The sequence below is a fragment of the Schistocerca serialis genome, chromosome 1 (genome assembly GCF_023864345.2).
Source record: "Schistocerca serialis cubense isolate TAMUIC-IGC-003099 chromosome 1, iqSchSeri2.2, whole genome shotgun sequence".
In the NCBI taxonomy this organism is placed as follows: Eukaryota; Metazoa; Arthropoda; class Insecta; order Orthoptera; family Acrididae; genus Schistocerca; species Schistocerca serialis.
This window is the reverse complement of record NC_064638.1, coordinates 581,415,857-581,428,693: the sequence shown is the minus strand read 5'-3', so window position 1 is coordinate 581,428,693 and position 12,837 is coordinate 581,415,857. Positions and strand designations below refer to the sequence as shown.

The window sequence follows — 12,837 nt, the reverse complement described above, 5'->3', positions numbered from 1 at the left end:
TCCTCCTCCTTCTTCAACTTACCTCCATCCTGTCTCCCTTCCTTTACTCCTCCCTGGTAGTTCCTGCACCCTTTCACGGAACTGTTCCTTGCTCTTGGCTGGAGAAGAAAGCTTCTTCTTTGCCGGGGACAAGAAGCTTGTTACTTTAAGTCGGATGCAGGACTCATGCTCTGTGGGCTTCACAGCCACTTATTCCCTTTCAGATCCCAATATTGCTGTGAACACACTCTCTCTCTTCCCAACCACACCTCCTCACACCCTCCAAAGGAGAAGAAGATGATGCATACGCCTCGGGATAAGCCACCCCTACCCTCCTCTCCTCCTAACATCTTAGTGGGTGTCGACCCCTCCATATCAATGAGAGTCTGGTCTCTTCCATTCGTGCATGTCACTACACCCTTACCGGTGATGGATACTGACTTAGCACAGTAATTGATTCTGGCCTGTTCAATGTCAATTTTTACTCTAGTACTGCTCTCCTTCAAAGGAACTGTAATCGTTACTATTGTCATCTTCCAAAATTGCAATCCCTTCTTTCTGTCTACTTTGTGCCTTGTGTTGTATTCCAGCAATCTTATTTCATGGATACCCATTTGCGAATCTTCGTGTTTTCCAAGTCTCTTGCCATAACCGGGTCGGCCCTTTGTGAGCCTCCAGTGGTTTCTATATGTTGGTCTGCAGGGAAATTGTTAGTTTGTGGGTTCGTTTTCAAACCACACTGGAACTGGTGGCCGTTGAGATCTGTTTAGACTCTGAGGTAACAGATGCAATCTTTATCTGCCTCCAGATTGGCCTCCTGTGCTTCATGCTCTTCTTGCCCTCCTTACACAGCTGCCACGTCCCTTCCTTCTCCTTGGAGATTTTAATGCCCATAATCGTATGTGGGCTGGTACTGTGATCACTGACTGGGGTTGGATCGTTGAATACCTGCTGGCAAGGTTTGATCTCTGCCTCCACAACACTGGACCTCCCACACACTGTAGTGTGAGAATACATTGTTGAAGACCTGCTGGCAGGGCTTGATCTCTTCCTCCACAACACTGGACCTCCCACACACTTTAGTGTGGGACACAGCACTTTCTCAACCATTTATATTTCCATCTGTAGCCCTAGATTCCTCTGAATGGGGAGTTCAGAATTCAACAGCTGCTTCAGTGATTCCCACTTCCTTAGGTTCTCCCAGACTGAAGACTGTCCCTCGTGGATCCCAGAAATTTCTGTGGCTATTAAAGACTGCTGTTGTGCCCTCTAACTCCCTCCTTGCCTTTTAACGTCTTTGTGCCTGGGCCCGTTATCTTATTAAATGCCAAAAACAGAATTATTGGAAACAATATGTCACTGCCATCGGGCCGCATACTTCCTCTTTGCAGGTATGAGAAAAGATCAGACACATTTTTGGGTGCTATCCTCCTACAAGTATCTTGGGAATTTCCCTGAATAGTGTTATCCTCACCCACCCAGACTCGTATCGCTGAGCATTTTGCTCAGGCCTCAGCTTTGGTCCAATATCTGCCTGCGCTCAGTCTTCACAAACACTGTCTGGAACAACTCCCTTTATCTTTCATTTCTCACTGCCCAGAGTCTTATAACACCCTGTTTAGAGAGTGTGAATTCACCAATACTCTTGCTCTTTGTCCTGAAACAGGCCGGGTGCTCAACCAAATGCTTCAACACTTTTCAGTGGCTAGCCAATGGCATATACTTGCCTTTTTTAACTGTTCCTAGAGCAAGGGGCACTTCCCTTCCCACTGGTGGGAAAGAAATGTTATTTCATTTTTGAAATAGGGTCAACATTCTCTTCAGGCAGACAGCTTTGTCCAATCAGTTAACCAGTGCCTTCTGCAAATTACTTGAATGTGTGGTGAGTCAAAGGCTATATTGGTCCTTAAATCCCAGGACATTTTGGATTCGACCCAGGGTGGTTTTTTGCTCAGACCTTTCTACTGCAGATAATTTAATACACTTGAAATCTGCAATCCAAACAGTGTTTGCCTGTTGTCAATGCCTTATTGCAGTCTTTTTTTTGATCTGCATAAAGCTTAAAATACTACATGGCACCACAACATGTTGACAACATGAGTGGAACCTTGGTGGCGTGCTCCCTGTTTTTATCCAGAACTTTTTCTCGTGTTGCACTTATCAGCTACAGGCTGATGCCTATCCAGAACTTTCTTCATGTTGCACTTTTCAGGTACAGGTTGGTGCCTCCTGTAGCACTTCCCATCTGCAAGAGAATGGCATTCCTCAAGGGTCTGTTTTAAGTGTCATTCAAATTTAGTTGCTATGAGTCGTCTGGTGGCAGCAGTGGAACCTATGTTCTCTCTCCTTGTTGTATACTGATGACTTTTTTTTTTTTCATTACCGATGGGTGTTGCTGAACACAAGCTGCAGGAAGCCATACAATGAGCACAAGCTCTCACTCATGGTTTTCAGTTTTCGGCTGCCAAGACCTGTGTTATGTATTTCTGTCACTGTCATATAGGGCATCCCCATGCGGGTCTGTGCCTTGATGACCAGATCCTGAATGTGGTGGACTCTCATTGTTTTTTAGGGGTGGTCTTGGTGCCCAGTTGACATAGCTTTCCCATCTTCGTCAACTAAAGCAAACATGTTGGTAGTGAAGCACACATGTTGGTCACACCTCAACACTCATCAGTGCCTCAGCAATACCAGCTGAGGTGTGGGCCACCCTACTCTAATCTACTTTGCTCTGACTGTACAAAACATTGGTCCAGTCATGTCCAGATTATGAGAGTCTTGCATATGACTCAGCATCACCTTCAACGTTATATGTACTGGACCCAATACACCATTGTGGAGGACGACTAGCAACTGACGTGTTTCGGACTAGCCCCGTAATCAGCTTGCTAGCAGAGGTTGGGGTTCCACAGTTGTGGATTCTACACCAATAACAGTTGATCACTTACGTGTTACACACCAGCTGCTCCCTGGAGCACCCAAACTACCGTATCCTGTTCTCAGATACAGAGGCCTGCTTCCCGCAATGACAGACCAGGTCTGGGGTTACAGTCGCAGACGCCGTCTTCATCCAGTCCCTTTTTTCAGATCTCCTGGTTTCCCCCACTACCATCTCTTCTTCTCTCGTACACCACCCTGATACATCCCCTGTCCACAACTCTGTCTTGATCTCTTACAAGGTCCGAAAGACCTCCGCTGCCAATTCTTCTCCATTCTCTGCGCATTTTGGGGTTCAGAAGTAGTGTACAATTATAGTTCAGTGGTTGCCAGTCATAGTTCAGTGGTTGCCAGTCACATTGGCTTCGCTTGCGTTCATGCAGGATGTAATAAACTCCACTCCTTGGCAGATGGCTGCAGTTTTTTCATTGTGGAGTTGGTAGTGATCTCTCGTGCTTTTGACCTTATCCGTTGCTGTACAGATGAGTCCTTCCTTATCAGTAACGACTTCTTGAGTAGTTTACAAGGTCTTGACCAGTGTTACCCTCATGATCCCTTGCTTCTGACTATCTAGGATTTCCTTTTTTGCCCTCAAAACAGTGTGGCTGCTCGGTGGTCTATGTCTGGAGGGGTCACATTGGGATCCCAGAGAATTAACTCGCTCACAGGCTGCCCAAATTGGCTACTGGCAAGCCACTTCTTGAGATGAGTATTCCAGAACTTGACCTTCAGTTTGTTATATCATGAAGTTATAAGGATTTGGAGTATGAAATGGCATGTTCTGATTTCGCCGAACAAACTATGGGCGATAAACAAGATCACGTAATTGTGTAGGTGCTTCATGCAGGCCTCTCGCAAGGACTTCATCGTCCTTTGCTAGTTTGGCATTGGCCATACTAGGCTGACTCATGGTCATTTCCTCTGTCGCAATTATCCGCCTCACTATCAGTGTAGTGCACGTTTGATAGTAGCCCACACTTTTCAAGCCGCTCTGCAGCGCATTCGTAATATTCCTGATTCGATACCACTGGTGTTAGTGAGTGATGGCTCAGCGGCTGACTTGGTTTTATGGTTTATTCCTGTAGAGTGTTTTTACCACTGTGTAAGGGAATGTGCCTCAGCCTTGTCAGCCCATTGAGGGGCTTGCAGGATGTTCTGTTGCCTCCTGTGTCCCAACCAGGTAATGGCTGGCTGGGCTTGGTGGTGTGCTCCAGCCTTGCCCTACCCTTTATTTTGCTCTTCTTCGCCCTTCTTGCATGTTGTGTTTTTACTTGTTCTTTCTGTGTTTTCCGGTGCTTCTCTCACCCTGTCCATGTCGCTAGTCTTTTCTGTGTATCGTTGGATGGTACCTCTTTTAAGTGGTTGGCGATGAGTCTCCCCATTACATTTTCTGCCTTTGAGGGCCTCCGGTAGACATCAGGGTTTTCTTTCCCTAGATTTCGCACACCTTTTCTGTGTAGTTTTGGTGACTTCCCTGCTCAGATAGGAGGATATGATGACCTCATAGTTTGGTCCTTTAAATTGTTGAACCAGGCAATCATCTGATTTAACACTACAGAATCAGCCACACCACAGTTTATAAAACAGTAAGGGAAGTTGGTAAAGCTGTGTAGAAAGTTTTGCACTAAGAGTCCATACTGAAATTCACAGAGGAAAGGTGGTTGAAAAATGCCAAGGGATTTGAGAAGCACACTGTGTAATCTGAACAATGAAATCCCATCAACCCAAGAGGGGAGTTCTCTTAAAAGTAGAGTAAATGTACTGATTACTTTATAGACATAGCTGACAAATTACCATTGCAAGACAAATGTATCTAAATCTGTTTCATAACAATCTTAGTGAATACTAGATCGATTTATCCCCAAACATGGAAGATGTGTTTTGTGGTTGTAGTACAGTAAAGCATTGATTACATTGAATGAGCCACGGTAAAATAATTTACTTTACACTGTAATTGTTAATTGAATATTTGTTCACCAAGCTGAAGGTTTGTTCACCTGAGAGCAAAACATTTGCTGCTTAGTGCTGTTTTAAGTTTTAAATAGCCACATTCAATAAAAAAACACCACCACTAGAACACAGACACAAAATAGTTTACCTACAGTATATCGTTTCTCTCCTGATTTGGTTTCACAACAAAGCCTTCACAAAACTTGCATCTCTATTCTTAACCTTATCCTGATACTCCTCACGAGCTGTGTCCCATGTTGTAGGGTATGTTTTCACCCCTTCAGTGAAAAATTTAATATCCGAACCAGTTGTATCCATGGCAGGTTGCTATCACACATGCACTGCCACATTCACCAACAACAGATGATTCATGGCAGTCGGCGAGATCGCTGCAATGCAGCGATGGCTGGTGAGCACAATCCTCTCACTGAGTTACTGCCGTGGTATGTGTGGCTCCATTGTTGCGCCAACACTGCTGTAACTTGAGAAAATGACATGAGCTCTCAGTAACATATTGTTTGTGTGGATGGAGCTTATGATGACTATGCACATAGTTGTAAAGTACCCACTGAAATGTAACTTGCTGTTGAATCGCCCATACAGCGTCGGATCACGTTATGATTACCACCTAAATAATCTTGCAACTAAAGTATGTCATTTGCTGCACTGGTGAATTAATAGTAAACAGTGTGTACATATTGCTCACAGCTGTCTTTAAATAATAACCTCTTTGTCAGAAAAGTTCCTGGACAGGTTTTCCTTATTTCTGAGTTTGCAGTACTAAGAAGGAATAAATGTTTTCATGTTACATGGTATATGTGCATCCTTGAAATTACCTTGGCCATGTTTCCACACACACACACACACACACACACACACACACACACACACGGAAGGTGACAGGGGTGTGCTTATCAACACACCGTTTGGGTTCGTGACACATTAGTTACGGTGACACAGTGGATGCTAATTGTGAGCAATGAGTGAGCATTAAGCTCAGGAAAACCCCTAGCGAAACATGGACAATGATTAAGCAAGCATGTGCTGGTGTGGAAGTTTGAATAAGTTGTATTTTTGAATGGCCCAAAAGGTTTTGTGAATTCAGAGATTCAGTGCAAGACAATCCCAGAGCTGGTCACCTGTTTACATTACACACCGATGCAAAAGTGGTGCATGTAAGGCAGTTATTGCAAAAGAACCATCCTGTAACTGTCCATGCAATATCAGAAGAAATTAATTTGAACCACGATGTATGTCATAAAATTTTACACAAAGATTTAAGGAAGCAGAAATTTAATGCAAAACTTGTTCCTCAAAGACGAACAGAAGAGGAAAGGCGAAGAAGTTCTGCTGGACTACTGGATAGAGCCAGGTGTGATCCCACATTTCTGTTGAAGATTATTGCTTGGTATGAAAGTTAGTGCTACCACTATGACCCTCAAACGAAGCTGCAGAGTGGTGAATGACGGAATTCGTGGATCACCAGCCTCAAAAAAAAAAAGGTCAAACGACAACCTTCAAGAACAGAGAATACATTGATAGCATTCTTTGATGGGAGAGGGTTAGTATGTTCCTCTAGGTCAGACAGCGAACTGAACTCTTTACATTGAAGTCTTGTGACAAGGAGTTTGTTGTCTCCACCATGGTTTGTGCCACACTCAGGACTGGTTCTTACTGCATTACAATGCAAGGCGTCATACTGCTTTATCTGTTACCAAGTATCTGGCCAGACATTCTGTTATTGCCATCCCGTATTCACCCAACCCCTCGCCCTGCAAGTTTTTTATGTTTCCGGGAGTGAAAAGTAGAGTGAGAGGAAAGCTTCATCAGGATATCACAGATATACAATGGCCTGTGACAAATGAGCTTACAAGTTTTGCAGTTGAAAATTTCACTGCTTGCTTCCAAGACCTAGAAATGTTGTCAAGTGTGTATAGATAGCCAAGGGGACTACTTTGATAGAAGCTAGGATCATTATTTGATAAATGCAATTTTTTTAACTCACCTGGAACTCTTCGGACAACGGGAATATGATCATTGGCATGTGGGCCATAAGCTTATATATGTATCGGAGCCAGATGAAAATAACTGTAGGAGTTTGAAATCAGCAATAATCAATAAAATTTACTATCATATCAGTTTTTTGTGTGGCAGCTGTTCCAAAAACTTGATCGTAGCAGGCTACCATGGTCTCCATGTGTGCAGTTTACGGAACAGCTTTGGACTACCATGTACTTCATTGCACTGGTCTCCAAATTTCATACATCTTTATCCAGCTTGACATTTGTAGAATATCCTTGATCAATGTTTTTTTTTCCTGTGTGAATCCTTCATCACATAACCTTCAACAGCCGTGGGAAGCACTACAGACGGCTTGACTCCAGATAGATGTGGACACATATGAAAACATGATTGTGAATTGCAGCGTATCAAGTGGTTCAAGCTGTTATTACTTTGGATAGTAACTGGCAACCCTAAAATGTGACTCAAGAGTATACAGTTAATGCAGCATCATTGTAGATTGAAAATATGGCTTTTATTATTTAGATACTCATTGAATGGTTTCGCTGTAGCTCTGTATTTATGTCCCTGCAAAAGCTAAACAAGTAGTTTTTTTACTGCAACATTTTGTGATTTTATAAATGCATATTACGTGTATTTTGATAACCTACACTACCGACACTTGAGGTACACTTAATGAAAAGTAAATTGACAGTATTTTTATTATTTTTAATTCATTTTCTATGGTGGTGTTTGATTCTTATGTGTGTACATTTACTTTCGTTATTGCTATTGTAGTAGTATTGGTGGGGAATCAAGGCCAGCAACACCTGTCCCTGGCCAAGTCCCAGAAAGGCCTGCATCTGCGGAGCCTATGATGCAGCCACCACCTGTACCTGAACCATCAGTTTTCCAGCAGGAAGCTGGATTGGAAGACGTTGCTGGTCAGCAGCAAGATCAAACAACTCTCCTGCATAACGAAGAAGAGAGCTTTGCATTAGCACCTGTTGATGCTTCTGCATTAAAAGGCAAGACTTTTGTGTAATTGCAGAATAATTAGTAGTTGTGGAATTTTGTGTGATTGGGGAGGGGGGGTTGAGCTCAAACTATTCCTTATCCATGGTGTTTTGTATGGCCAACATACTGAAATGTGGACATTCTTGATTCATTACAGGTTTTACTAAGACAAAGCGGAAACGGAAGCTGATTGTGGATGAAATTAAGAATATTTCTGGAGAAGAAATGAAAGCTCAGCTTTCAGATACAAGTGACATAGTCACTACATTAGATCTTGCCCCACCAACTAAGAGATTGATGCACTGGAAGGAAACTGGTGGAGTGGAGAAGTTGTTTGCCTTACCAGGGCGCCCCATTCCAGCACGTGTTTTGTTTAAGGTAGTGTTTGAATGTTGTATGTTATTAATTGTTTCCAGGTTTGACTTCTGTTAAAGTTCATTTACTTTGTGTTCACAGATGTTGTTTTAGAGTATATGTATCTCTTTTGTGGTACATAACTTATTTTCTGGACTTGAGAGTACATAGATGCATTTTCCCACAAGTCTCATCAAATTTATGTACTTCTAGAGATCAAGTACGTGTTGTGGAGGGCAGAATTCTAATACTTCATGTGAATGCAGGCTTTCGTGGCGAATTGTGCTGATGAATTCGTTTAGGGAAGTAAGTCAAGTAATATGTTTGTTTTAGATGTACAGATATGTCAAAATGTCCCTCCCAAACTGAAGGTATTACTTGGCTTATTTTCTAGGAATTCATCAGTTGAATACTTCAGCTTCATATGTTTGCCAAGATTACTACTTTTAGATGATACAGGCCTTATTTAAGTTGTTGTTGTTGTTGTGGTCTTCAGTCCTGAGACTGGTTTGATGCAGCTCTCCATGCTACTCTATCCTGTGCAAGCTTCTTCATCTCCCAGTACCTACTGCAACCTACATCCTTCTGAATCTGCTTAGTGTATTGATCTCTTGGTCTCCCTCTACGATTTTTACCCTCCACGCTGCCCTCCAATGCTAAATTTGTGATCCCTTGATGCCTCAAAACATGTCCTACCAACCGATCCCTTCTTCTAGTCAAGTTGTGCCACAAACTTCTCTTCTCCCCAATCCTATTCAATACCTCCTCATTAGTTACGTGATCTACCCACCTTATCTTCAGCATTCTTCTGTAGCACCACATTTCGAAAGCTTCTATTCTCTTCTTGTCCAAACTGGTTATCGTCCATGTTTCACTTCCATACATGGCTACACTCCATACAAATACTTTCAGAAACGACTTCCTGACACTTAAATCTATACTCGATGTTAACAAATTTCTCTTCTTCAGAAACGATTTCCTTGCCATTGCCAGTCTACATTTTATATCCTCTCTACTTCGACCATCATCAGTTATTTTACTCCCTAAATAGCAAAACTCCTTTACTACTTTAAGTGTCTCATTTCCTAATCTAATCCCCTCAGCATCACCCGATTTAATTTGACTACATTCCATTATCCTCGTTTTGCTTTTGTTGATGTTCATCTTATATCCTCCTTTCAAGACACTGTCCATTCCGTTCAACTGCTCTTCCAAGCCTTTGCTGTCTCTGACAGAATTACAATGTCATAGGCAAACCTCAAAGTTTTTACTTCTTCTCCATGAATTTTAATACCTACTCCGAATTTTTCTTTTGTTTCCTTTACTGCTTGCTCAATATACAGATTGAAGAACATCGGGGAGAGGCTATAACCCTGTCTCACTCCTTTCCCAACCACTGCTTCCCTTTCATGCCCCTCGACTCTTATAACTGCCATCTGGTTTCTGTACAAATTGTAAATAGCCTTTTGCTCCCTGTATTTTATCCCTGCCACCTTCATTCCAACCTTTCTACGGAATCTAAACTGATCCTCCCCGAGGTCCGCTTCTACCAGTTTTTCCATTCGTCTGTAAAGGATTCGCGTTAGTATTTTGCAGCTGTGACTTATTAAACTGATAGTTCTGTAACTTTCACATCTGTCAACACCTGCTTTCTTTGGGATTGGAATTATTATATTCTTCTTGAAGTCTGTGGGTATTTCGCCTGTCTCATACATCTTGCTCACCAGATGGTAGAGTTTTGTCATGACTGGCTCTCCCAAGGCCATCAGTAGTTCTAATGGAATGTTGTCTACTCCCGGGGCCTTGTTTCGACTCAGGTCTTTCAGTGCTCTGTCAAACTCTTCACGCAGTATCTTATCTCCCATTTCATCTTCATCTACATCCTCTTCCATTTCCATAATATTGTCTTCAAGTACATCGCCCTTGTATAAACCCTCTATATACTCCTTCCACCTTTCTGCCTTCCTTTCTTTGCTTAGAACTGGGTTGCCATCTGAGCTCTTGATATTCATACAAGTGGTTCTCTTCTCTCCAAAGGCCTCTTTAATTTTCCTGTAGGCAGTATCTATCTTACCCCTAGTGAGACAAGCCTCTACATCCTTACATTTGTACTCTAGCCATCCCTGCTTAGCCATTTTGCACTTCCTGTCAATCTCATTTTTGAGTCGTTTGTATTCCTGTTTGCCTGCTTCATTTACTGCATTTTTATATTTTCTCCTTTCATCAATTAAATTCAATATTTCTTCTGTTACCTAAGGATTCCTATTAGCCCTCGTCTTTTTACCTACTTGATCCTCTGCTGCCTTCACTACTTCATCCCTCAGAGCTACCCATTCTTCTTCTACTGTATTTCTTTCCCCCATTCCTGTCAATTGTTCCCTTATGCTCTCCCTGAAACTCTCTACGACCTCTGGTTCTTTCAGTTTATCCAAGTCCCATCTCCTTAAATTCCCGCCTTTTTGCAGTTTCAATCTGCAGTTCATAACCAATAGATTGTGGTCAGAATCCACATCTGCCCCTGGAAATGTCTTGCAGTTTAAAACCTCGTTCCTAAATCTCTGTCTTATTTAAGTTATGTGGACATAAATGAAGAATTTATTTATCAGTAGATAAACAATTGTCTAATGACGTGCAATTTGGCAGTAAATAGGTAAACGCTACATTGTTGATAGGTTGATTTTCGTGTGTGTGTGTGTGTGTGTGTGTGTGTGTGTGTGTGTGTGGAGGGGGGGGGGGGGGGAGCTGTGTCTAGAATTTTTCAGTGAGTTAATCCAGCTGGTTTCATTTCTGCACAGTTTAATGTTATTGTATGAATTATTCTGTACACTTAAAAAGTTTCTACTTTTGACACAAATTTTGCAACTTTCTGCTCTTCATATACCTTTAAATACCATGAGCTTCGAAACTTTAAAAACAAATTGCTTGTCATTACAGAAATACATACACCGAAACACATCGGCAGCTGTATCTATTCACCTTCTACATTGCCATACCTTATTCATTCACCAGCTGCATCCCCTTATCCCTTCCTCACCCATCCTTCTGGTTCCCCTGGAGCCACTCCTACAACCCAGTATAAGAAGATGCTGTAGAAGTACCCACATCAGAACCATTGTTGATATGTCTTGTAAGAATTTATGTTCTGTTGATATGTCTTACTATTCAGTCTCACATCAAGACCAAGTCAAGCTTGTTGCTTGTCACTTCTGATCACTATATTTAAGGAATTAGTATGTTCATTTCACATGTACCATATAAATTACTTTGGTTGCAGAAAAAAATATGTTGTTGTTGTTGTTGTTGTTGTTGTGGTGGTCTTCAGTCCAGAGACTGGTTTGATGCAGCTCTTCATGCTGCTCTATTCTGTGCAAGCTTCTGCATCTCCTGATACCTACTGCAACCTACATCCTTCTGAATCTGTTTAGTGTAGTCATCTCTTGGTCTCCCTCTACGATTTTTACCCTCCGCGCTGCCCTCCAATACTAAACTGGTGATCCCTTGATGCCTCAGAATATGTCCTACCAACCGATCCCTTCTTCTAGTCAGGTTGTGCCACAAATTCCTCTTCTCCCCAATGCTATTCAATACCTCCTCATTAGTTATATGATCTACCCATCTAATTTCCAGCATTCTTCTGTAGCACCACATTTCGAAAGCTTCTATTCTCTTCTTGTCTAAACTATTTATCATCCACGTTTCACTTCCATACAAGGCAACACTCCAGACAAATACTTTCAGAAAAGATTTCCTGACACTTAAATCAATACTCGATGTTAACAAATTTCTCTTCTTCAGAAACAGTTTCCTTGCCATTGCCAGTCTACATTTGATATCCTCTCTACTTCGACCATCATCAGTTATTTTACTCCCCAGATAGCAAAACTCATTTACTACTTTAAGCATCTCATTTCCTAATCTAATACCCTCAGCATCACCCGATTTAATTTGACTACACTCCATTATCCTCATTTTGCTTTTGTTGATGTTCATCTTATATCCTCCTTTCAATACACTGTCCATTCCGTTCAGCTGCTCTTCCAGGTCCTTTGCTGCTTCTGACAGAATTACAATGTCATCGACGAACCTTAAAGTTTTTATTTCTTCTCCATTAATTTTAATACCTACTCCGAATTTTTCTTTTGTTTCCTTTACTGCTTGCTCAATATACAGATTGAGTAACATCGGGGACAGGCTACAACCCTGTCTCACTCCCTTCCCAACCACTGCTTCCCTTTCAAGTCCCTCAACTCTTATAACTGCCATCTGGTTTCTGCACAAAATGTAAATAGCCTTTCGCTACCTGTATTTTACCCCTGCCACCTTCAGAATTTGAAAGAGAGTATTCCAGTCAACATTGCCAAAGCTTTCTCTGAGTCTACAAATGCTAGAAACGTAGGTTTGCCTTTCCTTAATCTATTTTCAAGTCGTAGGGTCAGTATTGCCTCACATGTTCCAACATTTCTACGGAATCCACACTTGTTTCCCCAAGGTTGGCTTCTACCAGTTTTTCCATTCGTGTTGCCGGCCGGTGTGGCCATGCGGTTCTAAGCGTGTCAGTTTGGAACCGCGTGACCGCTACGGTCGCAGGTTCGAATCCTG

At 42.1% G+C, this 12,837-nt stretch overlaps 1 protein-coding gene across 2 annotated transcripts in view; it reads left to right on the top strand.

Moving 5' to 3' along the window:
• The window catches only part of LOC126476861 (double-strand-break repair protein rad21 homolog), a 64,757-nt gene that overhangs the window by 26,682 nt on the left and 25,238 nt on the right, over positions 1–12,837 (top strand). For both annotated transcript variants that reach the window (XM_050103576.1, XM_050103575.1), the window contains exons 7-8: positions 7,666–7,895; positions 8,042–8,262. In XM_050103576.1, coding sequence (XP_049959533.1) covers positions 7,666–7,895; positions 8,042–8,262 — 451 coding nt within the window. The remainder of the gene's footprint in view (positions 1–7,665; positions 7,896–8,041; positions 8,263–12,837) is intronic.